Genomic DNA, 18,185 nt, shown 5'->3' with positions numbered 1-18,185 from the left:
TGACGACGACCGCACTCTCGGCCCCTTCGACCACACATCCGCATCGCCTCGTGCCAGGCAAATTGTCACTGGCCTCGTCGGGCGGGAGGCCGTCCATCCCCGCTGCAATGCTGCGTGGGAGCCATCGGCTGCCTTCAGCGGGGGTGGGACGACACCGAAGCGGCTAGGACTGGCACAGCCCTCAGACGCGCCGGCTGGGTGGTTCCCATCGCGCCCAGCTTCCTCACACCGGTGCTGTGCGCTTCTCGCCGCGGCGTGGCTGTGCCTCTGTCTCGCCGCGTCCCCGTGTCGCCGCGCCGTCCGCGGCGAGATCAGTGCGCACGGCGAACGACGACCGCGGACGCGCCTCAGGCCCGGCATCTCCTTCTCCCTCCCCACTGCCGCCGCTCGCGCGGTGGCCAAGGCACGCAGCCATGTGGCCGGGTCGCCGGGAAGTTGCACTGCACGCACCACTGCATCGCCAAGCGAGCGGTCCGCCACGAATCATCGTCTACATAGTCGGCCGTGTCACCGCTGCCCGCCGTCAAGCGGTGCGAGCGAACGAGCGCGCAAGCGGGCTCATCTATCACCTCGCCAACGCACACCGGCTACCTCGTCAACCACGCCACCCTCGCCACCCCCCGCAAACACGCATACGTCGCATCGTATCTGATAACCCGGCCATTCGACTATTTGTGGAGCATGTGGAGCTGGTTTCAGAGCGCGGTGTATTTCAGGCCGGCCAGTGTCCTCGCTTGGCTTGGCACCGCGCGGGCGGCGCGGGCGGGCGTTGCGCGGGGGCGGCGGTTACGCGGGCGACGGCGGGGTCGGGCGCTCCCGACGAGACGATGTGGCCGGCGGCGGGCCTTGTGCGCCGCTCTCGTCTCTCTCGCCGGGACTTCTGCGCGTTGACGCCCCGCCCCGTATCATGCGCCCCGGGCCTCATACGCATTGCGCATGCGCGCACGCGCCTGTCGATCCCTCTGGCGCGCGCTTCTGCCCGGCCGGCCGTGCGCTCTCGGATCATCTCACGGGTTGTGGCGAGGGACCATGCGCGCGACCGACCGTCCCCTGTTGCCCTTCTCGCCAGCACTGGCCGACTGCGACTGCCTGCTCTGCACGCGCGTCACTTCCCTTGCACTATGGCCAGAGCCACCGCACCGCACGGTCCGTGTCGATCAGCTACTCGTTTGCACCAGCCCGTGCGCCCTCGGTCCATGGGGATATCACGCATACGCCCACCCCCAAGCCCACGCACTCGCCTTGGACACTTTCCGCTCGCATCCGAAGTCACGCGCTTCTTGCCCAGCACCTTCCACACCGTCACATCGGATCACGTCTACCATTGCTACAAACCCATGCGCATGCAATCTATTATAATGATACAGGACTAGGTGTCCATGGTGCCTGGGCGCGTGGGTCTCGGGCGGTCACCGTGCTCGATTGGTCTGATGGCCATCGACTCGAGGCCGGCCTTGGACACGCGTCTGCCAGGCTGCAGCGTCGTTCTGTCGACGGGCGCTCTGCGATGGTGCACCCACTGTCCGTTCTTGCGCACTTCAATGTCGGCGCCAGATCTACGCCGCAGTCTCGTCGTCGCCGTCGGCTCGGGCGCGCCAAGGTCTAGGTCGGCATCAGCCTTCTCCTGACCGTCGTCGTCCAGGTCCGGGCCGTACTCTGGCGGCATGGATTCACGTGTATACCGTGGCCCCGGCTTGGGCTCACGGTGCACCAGCGGCGGGTTGTTCTCGTCAACCTCGACCGGGCTCGCCGTCGAATCGTGCACGCCCGTCGCCTGCTTGCTCCCGAGCTCGGATTCCTCAAACTGGATGAGCTCGGCAACAAAGCCAATGTTGGGCGAGATTCCCGGCCGCCGCTCGGCGACATAGGCGTACGATGTCTTGAGCGTCCACGCATTGGCATGTATCAAGTATGCCAGCACGACGGTGACGGAGCGAGACTTGCCGGCCTTGCAATGCACGTATGCGGGGGCAGAGTGCAAACGCGCGTCGTCTAAAAGTCTCAGCACAGCAATAACAAAACAACATTGCACAGCTTACTTACCCAAAAAGTCACAGGCATCCCGGATTCCTTTGCCAACGCCAGACTCCTCCACTGTATCTCTCATGGGGATCTTGAGGTAGCGGTCAAACTCTTGCCGCAGACCAAGACCCTCGTCGTCATCGCATTCGAAAGCGACGTTGAGGATTCGTTTCACGCCGAGGGCCTGCAGCGCCTCGACGTCCTGCCGAGTGGTGATCTCAGGACCGAGGTAAAGGAACGACGGAAGAATTGTCGAGACCTGGATGGCTTCTGGTTCGTGTCCGTGTCGGGCACCGGAGGAACTTGCCGAGAGGTGGCGAAGACCGGGCGACACAGGCACGTTGTGAAGACTCGTATCGACCGTGAGGCGGTTGTGCGACCATGGTTCGCCTGATGGGGCGAGTGAACTGGTGCGAAGCGAGCCGTCGTGCCCGTGGTCACTGTACGCCGCTCGTGGCGTATGAGGGATGCTGCTCATCACCGAGCCACCGAGCATGGCGCTGCGGGGCCCACCTAGGACATGGTGGTTCGACTCGCCAACGTCGAGCGTAAGCTGCATGGGCTTGGGGCGCGCATTGTCGCGTCGCGTCGCCACAGTCGGAAGGATTGGCGGGACCGGCGACGTTCGTATTGTCTTGTCAATCTTGAGACAGAGCTTGGGGGGTTGTTGCCTGGTAGGGTTGATGGATAGTGATGGGAGGCTGCGGGCCGGACTGAGCCTGGGTGGCGACACCGGGCTGACGGCCAGCGAGCTGACCAGGTGGCGAGGGGGGACGGCCATTTGTGAAGGAGCGGGTGCTTGGTTGTAGAATGTTGGGTCGGTGTGGGTCTTTTGTACCCTGGGCGACTCGCTCGATTCTCCGGAAACGATCAGCCCAGCGTGTTGCGCAAGGCCACTAAGCGCTGCCCAGCCACCGCTCAGGACACGCGCAGATACCACAGGAACGATTGCTGTGAGGATGGATGCGAGTAATCTCGGGGTCTCGCGGTCCGATTCGTCTGCGCCCACGATAACAATATCCGTGTGTAGCCCGAGGTCGATGCTGTCCCATACACGGCGGCCGGCAGGGGTGCTCACATACGACCCGAGAGACGCCCACTTGTCAGCTGGTTCTCCTGACGAGGCGTGCTTCCGGAGGCGGCGAACGATCAATGTTGGGATAGAGACGTTGGTTGAGCGGTGTACGTGGGCGGCGAGAAAGTCGTCTAGGGTACGCGTGTCGATGAAGAGAGGCTGTGCAGAGGTACGAATAAGTGACAGCGCCTCGCTCGCGCCAATAAACCTGTCGTCATTTGGTGTAGCCAGAGGACCCGGAGATGCACGTCCGCTCCCCGCGGATTCCATGTCGGAATCGCTGTCTCCGGTGTACTCATCCATGGATGAGAATGGCCGGTCATGAAGGTTTTGCTGCACTGAGCGGCGGAGGGCCGAGAGGTCGAGCAGTTCGTTGCTGAGCGTGCTGTGTGCTTGCGGGGGGTCAGACATTGCAACTCCACGGCCACTCCACTCACCGCTCTCAGCTGACATTCCAGTGAGAGGAGCTTGCTCGTGCCCAGGCTCGGCACCAGCGCGGCGGTTGAGATCGAGCGGCACAGGACGGCGTTTGCTGCTCGGTAACGATGCGGCGTTATCCGCGGCTCCATGACCAACAACAACATCGCCAGGGGCGACCTTTTCAATCAGCTCCGTGTCGTGCGGGTGTGGGAGCCCGCTGGCCGGGGACATGATGTTGGGCGACATGGAGAAGCGGGCAGGCGAGTCGAGGTAGCGGCCAAACGGAGCGCTGGCCGAGAGCGGGGAGATGGGAGTTCTGATGCGTGGATTGTAGTCGCTGGGCGCCGTCGAGAGACTGCTGTTACCGGCATGGAGCGCAGGGAGGTTTGGCGAGTCTCCGCGAGGTGGTGTAGCTGTTTCACTGATGGGCGACGGGCCGTTGCTTGGCTCCATTACCGGGGACAGCGGCGTGGGATGCGAGACGTGTGTTGCCAGCGAGAGGTAGTGATGCATCCGTGTCGTTGCCGACGGCGGCGAATCCTCTGCTGTTGCTGCGGCAGCAGCAGTAGCAAGAGGATTGCCGCTGGCGAGGCCGCTCATTGATGCGGCGGCGACGGCGGCGTCAGCGTCAGCGTCTGGCAACTTGTCGTTGACGTCGTCGTCGATGAAGCCGCGGCAACACGACGAACGAGGCGGTGCACACGCGTGTTGGAGTTGGCTTTGCGCGTGGTCTTTGTCGATTGTCGTCGTTTGACGGATGCAGCCGGGCAGGCGAGCAGTGCAGCACTGACTGTCCGCACAGACGTGCACCGATGACTGTTGATGCTGGTGTTGCTGTTATGGATTCTCAATGGTTGGTGAAGGAAGGTGGTGGTTGGATGGGGAGTGGGTGGGTGTGTCGCGTCGAGTGGTCGTTTGTTGGTGGAACGCGCGCGCGCCCTTGCTTGCAAGGGAAGAAGGCCCAAAGTGTTGGTTGTTTGAATGGCAGCAAGATGAAACCCGGGATCGGGGGGAAGGTGTGTGGTGGAAGGTGGAAGAGAGGCGGTGTTGATCTGTGCGTCGTTGGCCGTGGCCGAGGCCAAGCAAGATGGGCTTTTCGGGGAGCAACGGCGACGCGGCGACAACAGACGGGTTGCTAGCGAGCAAGGGGCAAAAGGGAGCGACGAGGTGAGAGCAGAGAGAGTGAAATGGATGCAAGAGAGAGGGAAGGGTGAGGGAAGGTGGGTGTTGGGTGTTGGTGTTGTTGTGTGATGCAAAGCAGCAAAATGCGATGCACTTTGTGGTACGAGAGAATGGATGATTCAATGACTGCATGCATACAACACGCCCACCACAACGCCGCCCGCCGCGTGCCGGCTGTCATTGTCGTCGTCGTCGCTCAGTCAGTCATCTGCCGAGGCGGCCAGCAGCAAAGCACCAGAGGGGGAGCAGGAGCAGCAGCAGCAGCAGCAGCAGCAGCAAGGGCAGCACAGGGTGAGTCGGAGGGACCGCTGGCAGACGGCCAGGCAGAAGAGCAGAGGACACAGTCAGTGGTGCCTGGCCAGACATCTGCTGCCCTCTGCCCGCGACTCGCTCTCTGCCGCCGCTGTACCGCAGCCACCCTCTGTCTGCACCTACATCTTCCCTATGGGTTGGGTCAGCATGTAGCATGTCGAATAAGCCAGACAACAACAATAACAAGGACGCGAGGCACAGCATTATTGCGTCGGGATGGGTTCATGATGGGCTTGGCTTTGTGACTCACTCACTCACTGGTCGTTCCACTCGCGACGCAAACAAGGTTGAAGGTTTTGCGCGCGGCGTGCGCGGGCTGATCAGCCCTCTGATCTGCGCAGCAGCTGGCGGCGCTTCGGCATCTCGGCGTATGCAACGGCACGACGCGGCGCAGGCAGAGCTTGCCCAACGCCGCAGTCAAGCACCTCACCATCATCGGCCCTGTTGCCGCCGCCGTTTGCACTAGGCTCGCCAATTTCTAAAGCCCCGCATCCAGGCACGTAATGTCGGCTAATGAGACCCACTAATAGTCGGTAATTCCGCCCCTTATTAGTCGCATTGCCCGCCCGCATTAGCAATGCTTGCTGGCTGATTATTCATTTTGCCTGCCAAGCACGTCACTGGTCGTTGTTGCCCCACATGGTCGTTATCATTGTCCTTGTCGTCGCCGCGTCACCTTCGTCTTGAGTGTTCTCGGCACTGGCCACCGCGCGTCGCATTCGGCAGCCACGGCAGCACCCCTCGGCACCACCAAGCATCAGCATCAGCAACGCCGACAACCACTGGCCGTGGCCTGGTGGCGTCCCCCTTTGCGCCTTCGGCGATTGTCCGCCGTCAGTCGTCCCACAGCTAGCTGGCCGCATGGTTCCTGACGACGTCAAAGTGGAGGCCCCAACTCTGCTCGATAATACACGGCCACGGCGCCTCTTGCGCGCCCATCATCATCATCGTCGTCGTCGTCGTCGTCGCGCTGGCTTGCTTCTCAACTCAACTCATTCGTCCTAACACACTCCTCCTTTCCAGCTCACCAAACTCCCGTCGTCGCCACCAGTACCCACCTCGGCGCCATCATCCCACGCTCCCACCTTGTCGCGCAATGACGTCCCCACCACCCGACCCACTGCACCTCCCCAACGAGGTCCTCGCCGCCATAGTCGACGCCGCAGCCGCCGACCAGCCAACACTCGCGGCCCTCATGCGCGTGTGCAAGGTGACGTACACGCTCGCCGCGCCGCGCCTCTACCACGACCTGTCCATCACGGACCGTAACCTGCCGAGCGTGTTCACCGGCCTGCTCGACGGCGCAGGCGGCGAGTGGTCGTCCCAGTCGTCGAGGGAAGCGTCCCCTGAGCTCCTCGTGGAACAATACCCCTCGCTCGAGAGCGACAAGCGCAAGCGCGCCCTCCTCGCCCATACGACCGCCCTCCGCGTCCTCGGCGTGCCCGACCCCGACCCAAAGCGCCTCGTCCCTTGCCCCATCAACAGAGGCGTGTTCCCCGCCATCCGGACGGTCGTGGTATCGACGCTTATCCCTTACCACACCAAGCGGCCAAAGGTGGCCTAGTGGGGCGAAGGGTATTGTGTAAAGTGTGACTACTAGCGGCTTGTTGTTCGACATACGGGATAGGTCCGACTGTATTATATCGCCAAACCATGTGTATACGTTGTGACTGATGGCTACGGCGATGGCGGCGAGCACGACGGCGACGGCGGGGTGCTGGCGGTGGCGAAGAAGCATCAGCGAGTGACTCAACCTGCGCACGGACCGCCTCGACCCCACCCACCCAGGCCCATACTCACTCGCCTCCACCCCCGAGCGCCGCCTTCTCTCCCCCACTTGTCAACATTTGTTTGTCCCAACATTTCTCCCTCTCACATTCACTCACTCTCTCAACTCATCACCGCATGCCCTCTACGTTAGAGCAAGGTCCCCGAAAGCGCCAGAACAGCGTACCAGACACTGAGGTAGAAGACGTACAAGCTATAATGAGGCGTTATGAGGCGGCCCAGGCAGCGTGAGTCGCGTCTTCCTCGCGTTCATTGCTCCATACTCAGTCTCTAGCGAGCCCGACGACAGCCCCTACAAGCTGGCCAACTACAACAAGCGCCGCAAGCAACAGCAGTCTCGCCGCGCTCATGACTACGTGGGGTCCCACTTAGACGACGAGCCTGACCTCGCTGCATCAACCACCCCGCGTGCGTCTTCCTCCACCAATAACTACGCGTCTTCCTCCACGGACCACCACACCCTTCCGTCCACCGCTACAGGCCCGAGCCAGTAAGATTAGCTGACACGACGCTTGACTGACGTGCAGGTCAGCGAGCTCATCGTTGCTCCACCGTAGACAGCACCATGCTGATGCGCCACCCGTACTTCGCACTCCGGCCGCAGCACCAACCGCTGCCTCAGAGATTGCCTCATCGAGGCCGAACCACTTCGCGTCCACGCCTTCCTCCTCACGCCTGCCTTCCTTCAGCCTGAACAACATACCTAGACGTCTTCCTGTCAGGTGAGTAATGTCGTGTGACAGCCATTGACCTCCACAGCAGCCCTCCGAAGGCGCCGCGAGCGCGCCGAGCCTTTGGCCTCGAGGCAGCCGCAGCGGCGGAAACTGAAGTGTTTGACCTTGAGGCTGCTGCGGCAGCGGAATCCCGGAAGGACAAGGTGAGTCGGGTACTTGCGATCCACCCAGCTGACCCGAACAGCGTCAACAGTCCAGCCAGAGCGAGTCAACAGGCATGGGCCAGCGAGCGGGTGTCGGCCGAGCCTCATCTGCCACTCCCGCTCCCTTCGACAAGGGCAAGGGTAAGGGAACGGGCACGAGCAAGGACACGGCCATTCTCCTTTCGTCTAGCGACACCGAGGACGCGGTGTCAGGCGACACGAGGCACGCCGCCCCAGATATTGTCAAGCCTGTGCCGCGCAGGTGGACCAAGCGTGAGCCGACCGAGGAGCCTCTCTTCCTCCCCGGGCCGAGGACCCCCAGTCTTCCCCCGACCCAGAACCGCGGCTCTCCCTCGCTTCACCACCGCCAGTCTTCCCCGCCTCCCCACCGCCGCCGGTCTTCCCCGCCACCACCCCTCTTCCCCATCTCGCAGAAGAACAGGTACCGCACCCGATCGCCCTCAGAGAGTGGCAGCATTGGTGCAGGTGACGAGCATGGTGCTGCCTCCGAGCTCTTTGGAGGTGATGTCGGAGGCCACGACACATCGATGGAGCACATGCTGCCTACCCGTCCGACATCACCACACTCCGAGCTGTCCAAGGAAGACGCGGTCGAGCGCCTGTCGTCTCTTGAGGATATCGGGGCGAAGTTCCCCCTCAAGACAGTTCTCCCACTTCAAGGTTACGCCACCAAGACCCTTGCGTCTTATGAGCCCAAGATGGCAGCGTCAAAGTCTGCGTCTGCGTCCACGGCTACTTCGTCGAAGCCGACCACCGTCGCCAGTGCTGGTACCACTACTTCGCCCCCCTCGACGAGCACCCTCCATCTTCCTTCGGCTACCCTTGCCGAGCGGCCCGCGCTACGCCACCTGTCGCAAGAGACTGCCTCGTCGGCAACCTCGTCGGAGCCCGTGTACGCTGTTCCCTCGCCGTATCGTGACGCGGAGGGGCACCTCGCTTATGTCATCAAGGCGATAACTCGAGACTTTCCTTCCTCCCTGCAGACCCATCTACTGGGCCTTGTCCCGGATATCATGGTCAAACAGCACGAGTGGAGCCATGCCCGGCTGAGCAAGGTGTTCCACAAGCTCTTCGAGCCTGCCCGCCCGTTTGTGCTTGACGAGGAGGCTGCCGCCGTGCTTTTGGCCACGGTCACCGACTCTCAAACCTACTTGCCGCTCCGCCCATGCTTTAAGTTTCGGGTCACGGAACGCATCGCGGCATATCTCGTGCGGCGCCGGCTTCACTCTGCAGACACGGTAGAGCTGCCGTTCATCTCGCGCGGCGTCAAGCCCAGCCGCTTCGCTGATCTCGCCGAGACCATCTTTCAGTTCCCACTCTACATCGACGAGGAGAAGTCAGAGTGGCCTTGGCAGCCTACGGACCCTGGAGGCAAGCCTGTTGTCCACTGCGTCTTCCCATCAGTGACGACGGTTATTCTCCGCGAGACCTCATTTGAACATCTGTGCGACTACCCCGAGGACCTCGCCGGCTTCGTCTCGATTGCTCGTCCAACCTCGATCTGCTTCGATGTTAATCTCAAGGCTATGAATGATGAGACAGTCGTCGGGGTCAGCGACACCATCGCTGCAATCGTGCAGTACGCGGGGCCAGATGTGAAGGGCGTCTACTTCCACGAGGCCGACACAATCTTCCCCAACGCAGGGGGGGCTCTCCACTATTGGCTTTACTGCTCCCCGTCGTCAACCAACAACTATAAGCCGACGGCACTGATCAAGGGCCCGGACGGTCGCAAGGTACGCCCCGATGACGCCTGGGCGCAGCAGTGGTCGCAGGTTGTTGTCGCAGACTTGGGCCGCTTTGCGCGGGACAAGGATGACCACAAGAAGCGAGCCGCGAAGTCGACATACGAGGTGGTGTATCGCCGGCCTCGGGCGCCACCTGACCTCATCACGGAGGCGCACTCCAAGATGGGCCAGCACATCAAGGGAGTTACGCGGGCGCTATACACCCGTGACGGTGCCGACGACGTCGTGGATGGCGAGGAGCTGAACGCGGGCATGCTCGCGATGCAGGCGGGTGCGAACGCGAAGAAGGTGTCGCTGGTGTCATATGGGCCGACCGAGAGGGTTCGGTGCCCTGGCTGCAGCCAGACGATGAAGCGGGACGAGGTAGTGGGCCTCGGCCAGTTGTAGAGCGGCACAGAGTTGCCAGTTGTAATAGTACCCTGTCATTATTAGACGCCATGTAGAATACACCAATGAATCGCGTCATCAAAGAGCTTCCATTCACATCTAAATACACAGAGGAACCTTCTCAAATAGAGACCTGGCTCCTCATACCTCCAGTTAAGCGGGCGGCAGAGTAGGGAGGGGGCGCAAGCCGTCCCGCTTGAAGGGGTCGTCGTCGACGGCATCAGTCGGGCTCGCGGCGACCACTGCGCTCGAGTGGGGCAGGGTGGCGTCGTACGCGGGCGGCACGTACTCGACAATATGGATCACCTGGGCGCCAGAATCGCGTTCTTGCACCGTGACGGGCAGGGGTACGGGTGCCGTGCCGCGGCGGGGCTGAAGATGGAGCTCGGGCGTGGAGATGCGGGGCGGCGTCTTGATGAGGATTGGTGGCGAGTCGGTGTGCAGCGACGATTGGCGGCGCGTGTCGCTATCGCCGTCGAGGTCGGCTCCACCCGAGCTCGAAGTGACGGTATGCTCTCTTGGTCGGGGGAGTGACGTGTTCGAGCTGTGTGCGGCACGGTCACCGTCGAGACCTAAGACGCCGGCGGAGTGTCCTTGCATTTCTGGCATTAGCGGGGTGTTCTCGACGGCATGGGCACCTCGGTTCGATAAGAATGGCGCCAGGTGTGGCTCGGGGCTGTGGTCGACCTCGAACGCGAGTCGTGAGGACCTGGAATCAGCTCAGCGGTTCGGCGGGATGACGTACTCGGACTTCTTCTTGTATTTGCGGATGAGGGCAAAAGCCACCAGGGACGACACGGCGAGACACGCGACGATGGTGCCGGCCTGAGTCAGCTCTGCCCTTGTATGAACCATGCACTCACGATGGCGCCGGCCAGAGTGGCGACGGACACGCCGCGCGCCGCCGCGCTGCTGGCACTGGGACTCGTCGAGGTCGGCGTACTCGTCGTACTCGTCACACTTCGGTTATCCTGCCCGACGCACCACAAGACTCACTTGGAAACATAGTATTGCAACTGCCACACTTCGATGCGGCACATAGTCCTGGCTCGGGTCGAGGATGGCCCATGAGAGGACGATGGCAGGCATGTAGTACGCGTTGTTGGCCGAGTACTTGATAACAGGCGGGTTAAACGGCGGGGGAGGGGTGATGGTGACCGAGTAGTTGCCAAACCCATACCCAGCAGACCCCCAGACCTCGGCGAAGGCCGTGTTTTTCGGCAGCGTGTACTGGATGGCGCCAGTGCTATTGGTCGTCAAGACGGTATAGCCACCTGGGGGGTAGGCGGCCTGCATAACTGGCGGGCGGGCGTTAGTGAGCGACAGCAGGAATTGAGGATGGAGGCCCAGGGTCTGGGCAGCGAGGGCAGAAGCCCTCCCGGATGTCCGTGTTCATCATCACTGCACTTTGGCGGCCCGCGTTACTCACTCGAGTCGCCTTCGTTGGGTGTGTACAGAGCCCAGTTGATGGTGACTTGGGCCCCCTGGTTGATTTCGCTCGCGTTAAGGGTGGAGGGACCCTTGCGCAGCGGGTCGGCGGAGCTTGAAACGAGTGCCGCACTGCGGATGGCAACAAGGTGCTGGTCAGCGCACTGTGCACGTAATGTCACCTGCAAGGGCTGCACGGGCCCATCTCGCACCACACTCACCCTTCAATGCCCGTCATCACAATGGCCTCGGTTAGCACAACCTTGTCATCGGTTGAGGTCACGCGCAGCGAACAATTATGCAGCCCCCACGGCAGGTTGCGTGCCCATGCTACCTCGGACTGGTACCCGTACGCGAAGTCCGGGGTGTCGTTGGACTGCACGCCATCGACCCGCCAATCGAGCTCGTCAAACAAGCCCACATAGCCGAGCAAGCTTACCCCCGTCCCAACAAACTGGAAGCTGAGGCTTGCCCCCGAGCTGCCGGCGAGCGTTGTCTCAAAGCTCGCCCATCCGATACCCGTCATGCCGGGGACGAAGTGGCTGTTTGAGATGTTCGAGTAGCTCAAGTTCCACCCTTGCGACGGGGGTCCTATTACCACTGGATTGAGCTGGAGCAGGGGCGAGTCGATGCCCAACGGGTACACGCGCTGGGGAGGCATTGGGATGGTTGACGCTTGCGGCGGGGCGGAGACGGTGGCCGAGCTGGCCGAGCTGGCCGACTTGGAGTTGGTCGTCTGAGCCGAGATCACGGGCAGCAGTGCCACGGCCCTGAGTAGATAACGCATGGCTCTGGCTGCTGCCATGTTGATGAGGACCGACTGCGGATGGAGATAAGTTGACACCTTGCATTCCGCTCACGTCGCGAGTCACAAATACTCTTCCACCTCATGAGGCCGATGCGCGTGCGAGAGCGACGATGTGGTGTTAAATGGAGCGAGGGGACGCCGAAGGGCAGGTGGCCGGTGCACTGCCTGCCAGTAGTACTGCACAGGCCATTGCGCATCGCCATTGCGAGAGGTAGCGGTGAGTGTGTGCATTCAGATGGTCAGTCTCCGTGCCCACTTGTCCGCTGAACGGCGTCAATCGGGTCAGGTCAGGCCTCGCGCGCACGAGGCAGGCGCGAGCGGCCAGGGTACATAGAGGGGCGAGAGGTTATGGCCCAACGTCGTTTGTGCCGGAGCCCCGGCGGCGGCGGCGGGGACCGCGGTGGCGGCAGTGAGGGGAAGGGCTGGTGGAACAGGGGAGTGGGTACACGGTCAACAACAATCTCGCAGACTAGACGTGTGGATGGTATGTAACATTAACATGATCTCAGGACGGGAGGACGAATGGTGTGAGCAGGCGACGACGGAACCAAAATGGAAAAACCGCAAAAAATAGAAACAAATCAGACGCGTGAGACTGATCCAGTCGGAATGGCATCCCGGCCGCCATTCATGACTAGGTGCGTTGTAGAACACAGCCATTCACTAAGTGGTAGTTGCCATTATATACATGCCATTTATACATTCACAGCTGGCCCAGCTGAATAACGTCCTGTCTTGTCTTGTGAAGCTAAAATGGCGTCGAGGGGAGGGGGCGCATGCCACCCGGCTTGGTGGGGTCGTCCACGACGGTCTCGGTGCCAGCGACGGTCACGGCGGCGGCGCTGGGCCTCACGGTCGTGTTGGTAACAGCGCCCGAGTGGGGGCGGGTGGGGTCGTACGCGGGCGGCACATACTCGACAATGTGGATGACCTGCGCGCCAGAGTCGCTCTCCTGAACCGTGACGGGGATGGCGGCCGGCCTGCGGTTGCGACGAGAGTCCACCACCAACGGGGTGGCCGCAGTCTTGCTCATGAGTCCAGTGTCTAAGGTGTTGTTGGTGACGTGCATCGAGGGACCCGTGTTTGAAGTCGAATTCCAGCTGGGCCTTCCCGAGCTGCTCCCCTCGTCGGTATGTTGCGACCGGATGGGCGAGGTCGGGCCAGGCGTGCTGCCCGTGGGATTGAGCCCCAACTGGCCGTCACCATACCCCTGTGCTTCTTGGAGTCAGCGGGGTCCTTTCATGGTACTGCCGCGTTCCTTGACTGTCGTAGAACGGCTCGGGGCGGGCATCATTCCCATGGTCAACTTCGAAAGCGGGGGGCGTGGGCCTGGGCGGTGAGTGGCGCTGTGACGGGTGAGTACGAGGGACTACGCACTGCTTCTTCTTGTATTGTCGGAAGAGGATAAACCCGACGAGTATCGCGATGACCAGACCGCCAACGACGCCGCCGACCTTCGGTCAGCCTTATCGGGTGAGTAACTCACCGCTGCCCCTGCAATAGCCCCAACGGACACCCCTCCGCCACCTCCCTTCGCGATTGTCGTCTTCGTGACTGCAGAGGTAGTGGTGGTCGTCGTGTGGCCGTTGACCGGCGTTTCACTGTATGTAGTTAACCCTACGGGTTCCACTCCCAAACCTACTTGGGGAGATAGTAGTTGATGCCCCACACTTCGGCGGGCCCTCCATACGTCTGGTACTCCAGGGTGTAATTGATGCTGGGGTTAAGAATGGCCCATTACAGCATGTAATATGGCACGTAGTATGCTGTACTAGCTGAGAAGTTGAGAACAGGGGGATTGAATGGAGGCGGCGGGTAAAGTGTGACAGAGTATGTCGAAAACTGGTACCCTGTGGACCCCCAGACCTCGACGTAGGTGGTGTTTTTTGGCAGGACATAGCGAAGCGATCCAGTGGCATTGGTGCGCAGAACCGTGTAGCCGCTTGGAGGGAAGGCTGAGCGAGTGGCTTTTGGCAGAGAGTGTCAGCGAGTACGTGGGGTAAGAGAGGCCGACGTCGGAGCCAGCATGAGGCTGCCTGTACAATGCATAGGTACTCTCCGCCACCACCAAACAACTCACGAGTGTCCCCCTCGTCAGGAGTGAAGGGTTCCCACTTGCCCGTCACAGCGACTGACGTGCTGGGACCAGTACCGTCGACGGCGGCCAAGGTTAGGCGTTGTTTGTCGGAGGGGGTATCGGTAAGGAACGCGCTGAGGGGTCAGCTTGGTCTTTGCAAACAGCTTGCTCCGCCCCAGCCCACCTACCCCTGTATGCCGGTCTGAATCATCACTTCTCGCAGTACGACCCCCTTTTCCGTTGTCTGCACAACTACGGTGGCGTTGTGCAAGCCCCAGTCCAGGCCGCGTGCCCACGCCACCTCGGCTGCCCACCCAAACCCGACATCCTGGTTGCCGGAGTTGCTGCCGACAGGATTGGTGGCGTCACCACCGTCAATCCGCCAGTCGAACACGTCGAAGAAGCCAGCGGATCCCAGGATACTAATACCCGTCCCAACAAACCAGACCGTGACGCTTGCACCGGATGTCCCGGTCCCATTCTTGGTCGTGCTGTACTGCGCTTGACCGAGACCGATCATGCCGGGAACGAACTTTGAGGAATCGATTTCCGAGAACGTCATGTTCCAAGTCTGGGATGGAGGCCCGAGCACCGTCGGCGTCAATTGGAAAATGGGGCAGCCGATAATGAACGGGTAGATGCCTTGCGGGGGCATGGGGATGGTGTTGTTTGCGCCGCTGGCCAAGACCTGCGCAGCTGGGGCTGGGGCCGAGAGTGCCGAGACCGAGGCGTCGAGCACTCTCGCACCGATCGCGGGCAGGAACGCCGCGACGAGCGCCAGAAGATAGCGCATGATTCTGTGTGCAGTGGATGAGAGAGTGGGGAGAAGAGAAGAGAGGACGGAATGTCAACAGCAGCTGTGTAACGCGTTCACCGCTGACACAAAGCCCTCCAGCTTGGATCGCCGTGGTGTCGCTTTGAGGGCCGGTGCGCGTGCGCGCCAAGCGCGAAGCGGTGTGTGGGTGGATGGGGTGTGCGGATGGCACGGATGTCCTGGATGGCTACAGCGGCCTGTCGCCATCTAGGCCATCCCGAAGGCACCCGGAATGGCCACCGGCGCTGCACAGCACGGAGTACTCAACATGTGTATCCCGTCCATGGCGTCGGCCCTGTGGACTCGCGGCGCCGTCACCCCATTCCTCCACCATCCGCCACACTCCGTGCGGGCAGCGCTGCCTGGGGATTAACCTCAGTCAGGTCATCATGTCTGCCCACAAAGACATGGGTACGCCGGCACATGCACCGCACCGTCTGTCTGCCCTTTCATGTACTTGCCCGTACACTTATTCTCACCCTTAGGTTCGGGGTGGTTGCTCCGCTCGGGGCGCTCGCATGGACTGAGTTACAGTACCGACTTGAGCTGACGGCACCGGTCGTCATCGCGAGGCCCGAGTTTGACAGTTCTTCTAATACTTCCTTCATACCCACGCTTGGGTCCTTAACACACACATTACTATATGCATTCATCTCTCAGTACACAGGCCGCCTCAACCCAAAGTCCTGTTTCATGGTATCTAGCTTGGCGTGTTGGGGAGGGGGCGCACACCGCCAGGTTTGGTGGGATCGTCGGCGATCATTCCGTGCGATGTGCTCGCCCCAGTGCTCCTGGCATCGACCGTCGCTGTGGCGATGTTCGCAGGGCGCAGACTGTTGTCGTAGGCGGGCGGCACATACTGGACGATGTGAATGACCTGGGCCCCAGCATCGCGCTCCTGCACCGTGACGGGGTGGGGAGCGGTGGCGGAGATTCGCGGGTGGGGTCGATCTGCCTGTGGGCTAGGCGTGGTGGCCAAGGTCTTAAATGTCGCCGGTGCGAGGGTTTCGTTCGTGACGTGCATCGTGGGCCCCGTGTTGGAACTCGAGTTCCAGCTCGGACCGCCAGAGCTGCTTGTGTCCTCGGTGTGCTGTGAGCGGATGGGCGAGGTCGGGCTCGTCGCGTTGCCGGCGGGGTTGAGTCCCAGCTGGCCGTCGCCGTATCCCTGTGTCTCTGACGTCAACGGGGTGCATTCTCGCCGCTACGCACCTGGATTGCTGTAGAAGGGGTCCGGGCGGGTGTCACTTCCGCTGTCCACTTGAAAAACTTCGCGCCTGGGCCTGGGGCGTGAGCGGCGTTGCGCGCGGGCCGAGGCACAGGGGTGAGAGTAACCCACTGCTTCTTCTTGTACTGCCGGAAGAGGGCGAGTCCGACTAGTGTTGCGATTGCCAGCCCACCTAGGAGTGCACCAACCTGCGGTTAGCTTGCTCCTGCTGGAAACTTACGACTGCGCCGGCGATAGCACCAACGGACATGCCGCTACCACCCGCCTTTGAGTTTGAGTTGGTGGTCGTACTCTTGACAGGCGTCTCCCTGCCGTCAGTCCAACTCAGGCCACGGCCAGACCCACTCAGCAAGGTAGTACTGCACCTGCCACACCTCGGCAGGGCCACCATACGTCTTGTACTCCAGCGTATAGTTCACACTGGGGTCCAGAATGGCCCATGAAAGGGTATACGCGGACACATAGTAGGGGGTACTGGCCGAATAGTTGAATACCGGCGGGTTGAAAGGTGGCGGCGGCGTAAGCGTGACGGAGTAGTTGGAATAATTCCACCCCGTGGACCCCCAAACCTCGATGTAGCTTGTGTTTTTGGGTACCTTGTAGCGCAGGGACCCGGTTTCGTTCGTTCGGAGGACAGTGTAGCCTGTGGTGGGAAAGGAATCGCGGGTGACTTTGAGAGCACGAATGTTAGCGACAGCGAAGGAGAGTGTCCAGCGAGAGATCGAGGCCTGAGTGAAGGTAAAAAGCCTTGCTGTGCAAGACCGTTTACTGCATACACCACACCGCCGCCAAAACATCTCGAACAACTCAACTCACGAGTGTCCCCCTCGGGGGGTGTGAAGACATACCAATTCCCCGTCTTATTGAAACTAGCACTCGGGGTATTCGTATCTTCAACGGCGTTGATCTGAATTCGCTTTTTGTCGCTGGGGGTGTCGGCGAGTGTCGCACTATGAGTGTCAGCTTCTCTTGTACCACCCCTTCTAGCCACTCACCCCTGAATGCCGGTCACGATGATGACTTCCCGCAGCATAACCTCCTGATACGTAGTCGTAACAGCGAGTGTGCAGTTATGTAGCCCCCATTCCAGGTTGCGCGCCCACGCCACCTCGGCTGACCATCCAAAGCCCATGTCTGGGTTTATGCCGTTGCTACCGTCAGGCAGGGCGGTCACACCGTCCACCCGCCAGTCGATGACGTCAAAGAAGCCGGCGGATCCAAGGAAGGACACAGCAGTCCCGACAAACTGGAATGACAAACTTGCGGTGCCCATTCCCGTGGTGCTTCCCAGCGTGGTCGTGTACTGCGCTTGACCGAGACCGATCATACCGGGGACAAAGTCCGAGGAGGATATGTTCGTGTACGTCATGTTCCATACTTGCGACGGCGGGCCGAGGCCGGTCGGCGTCATTTGGACGAGTGGGGTGTTGACACTGAACGGGTAGATACCTTGGGGCGGCATGGGGATGCCGTTCGAATTGCTGAACGACACTGGGCGAGGCGGGACCGAGAGAGCCGACGAAGTGGCCGCGAGCACATGTGCGCCAATCGCGGGCAGGAACGCCGCGACGGCGGTGAGAAGGCAGCGCATGATGCTAACTGCGGTGAATGGTGAGGAAGAGAGAAGAGAAGAGAAAATATCGAATGTAGAGGTGTAAGTAGCGCACTCGCCGCCGACATAAACACCCTCCAGCTTGGATCCCTGCAGTATCGCTTTTCAGGGCCGGTGCGCCTGCGCGAAGCATAAGAATGTGGGTGGAGGATGAGTGGATGGTATTTGTGTGGATGGCATGGATGACATGGATGGCGACAAGAAGGCACGCGCACTGGCCGTGTGGGCTGTGCAGGACACGCCGAGGCCGCTGATGCCTGTGTGGGCCGTCCGTCGTGCCGGCCGCTCAGACAGTCGGCGCCGCCACCCCCAGTCCGGTACAGTACGCCCCGCCACACTCCGTGCCGGCGGCGTCGCGGAGGAGAATAGCCTCTTTCAGGTGAGGACTG

The 18,185-nt window shown here is 61.4% G+C and overlaps 7 protein-coding genes across 7 annotated transcripts; 2 read left to right on the top strand and 5 right to left on the bottom strand.

The window, feature by feature from the left end:
* Nucleotides 1-782: 782 nt before the first annotated feature.
* dusp1-b (Dual specificity protein phosphatase 1-B) lies at nucleotides 783-4,788 on the bottom strand. Its single transcript, XM_062774426.1, has 3 exons — nucleotides 3,535-4,788; nucleotides 2,044-3,489; nucleotides 783-1,992 (listed from the first exon to the last, which is right to left on the bottom strand). Exons 1-3 carry the CDS (start codon nucleotides 4,115-4,117, stop codon nucleotides 1,370-1,372), a joined length of 2,652 nt encoding a protein of 883 aa, XP_062630410.1. The 5' UTR covers nucleotides 4,118-4,788; the 3' UTR covers nucleotides 783-1,369.
* Nucleotides 4,789-6,107: 1,319 nt separating this feature from the next.
* Nucleotides 6,108-6,575, top strand: LOC62_06G007906 (uncharacterized protein; the record flags this gene model as incomplete). Its single annotated transcript, XM_062774425.1, has 1 exon — nucleotides 6,108-6,575. The coding sequence occupies one exon, from the start codon at nucleotides 6,108-6,110 to the stop codon at nucleotides 6,573-6,575; it is 468 nt and encodes a 155-aa protein (XP_062630409.1).
* A 264-nt stretch (nucleotides 6,576-6,839) lies between these two features.
* On the top strand, nucleotides 6,840-9,832 carry LOC62_06G007905 (uncharacterized protein; the record flags this gene model as incomplete). The annotated part of the gene is made up of 5 exons (XM_062774424.1): nucleotides 6,840-7,026; nucleotides 7,074-7,289; nucleotides 7,327-7,521; nucleotides 7,562-7,676; nucleotides 7,718-9,832. The coding sequence occupies exons 1-5, from the start codon at nucleotides 6,917-6,919 to the stop codon at nucleotides 9,830-9,832; spliced, it is 2,751 nt and encodes a 916-aa protein (XP_062630408.1). The 5' UTR covers nucleotides 6,840-6,916.
* A 153-nt stretch (nucleotides 9,833-9,985) lies between these two features.
* Nucleotides 9,986-12,065, bottom strand: LOC62_06G007904 (uncharacterized protein; the record flags this gene model as incomplete). Its single annotated transcript, XM_062774423.1, has 6 exons — nucleotides 9,986-10,541; nucleotides 10,578-10,668; nucleotides 10,696-10,792; nucleotides 10,829-11,130; nucleotides 11,262-11,392; nucleotides 11,482-12,065. 6 exons carry the CDS (start codon nucleotides 12,063-12,065, stop codon nucleotides 9,986-9,988), a joined length of 1,761 nt encoding a protein of 586 aa, XP_062630407.1.
* Nucleotides 12,066-12,816: 751 nt separating this feature from the next.
* Nucleotides 12,817-13,137, bottom strand: LOC62_06G007903 (uncharacterized protein; the record flags this gene model as incomplete). Its single annotated transcript, XM_062774422.1, has 1 exon — nucleotides 12,817-13,137. The coding sequence occupies one exon, from the start codon at nucleotides 13,135-13,137 to the stop codon at nucleotides 12,817-12,819; it is 321 nt and encodes a 106-aa protein (XP_062630406.1).
* Nucleotides 13,138-13,805: 668 nt separating this feature from the next.
* LOC62_06G007902 (uncharacterized protein) lies at nucleotides 13,806-14,938 on the bottom strand (the record flags this gene model as incomplete). The annotated part of the gene is made up of 3 exons (XM_062774421.1): nucleotides 13,806-14,023; nucleotides 14,149-14,279; nucleotides 14,334-14,938. The coding sequence occupies 3 exons, from the start codon at nucleotides 14,936-14,938 to the stop codon at nucleotides 13,806-13,808; spliced, it is 954 nt and encodes a 317-aa protein (XP_062630405.1).
* A 721-nt stretch (nucleotides 14,939-15,659) lies between these two features.
* Nucleotides 15,660-17,775, bottom strand: LOC62_06G007901 (uncharacterized protein; the record flags this gene model as incomplete). Its single annotated transcript, XM_062774420.1, has 7 exons — nucleotides 15,660-16,124; nucleotides 16,169-16,239; nucleotides 16,357-16,372; nucleotides 16,405-16,492; nucleotides 16,530-16,827; nucleotides 17,001-17,110; nucleotides 17,180-17,775. The coding sequence occupies 7 exons, from the start codon at nucleotides 17,773-17,775 to the stop codon at nucleotides 15,660-15,662; spliced, it is 1,644 nt and encodes a 547-aa protein (XP_062630404.1).
* Between the last annotated feature and the right edge of the window lie 410 nt (nucleotides 17,776-18,185).

This window comes from Vanrija pseudolonga, chromosome 6, assembly GCF_020906515.1.
Source record: "Vanrija pseudolonga chromosome 6, complete sequence".
In the NCBI taxonomy this organism is placed as follows: domain Eukaryota; kingdom Fungi; phylum Basidiomycota; class Tremellomycetes; order Trichosporonales; family Trichosporonaceae; genus Vanrija; species Vanrija pseudolonga.
This window is presented reverse-complemented; position numbering and strand designations above follow the sequence as displayed.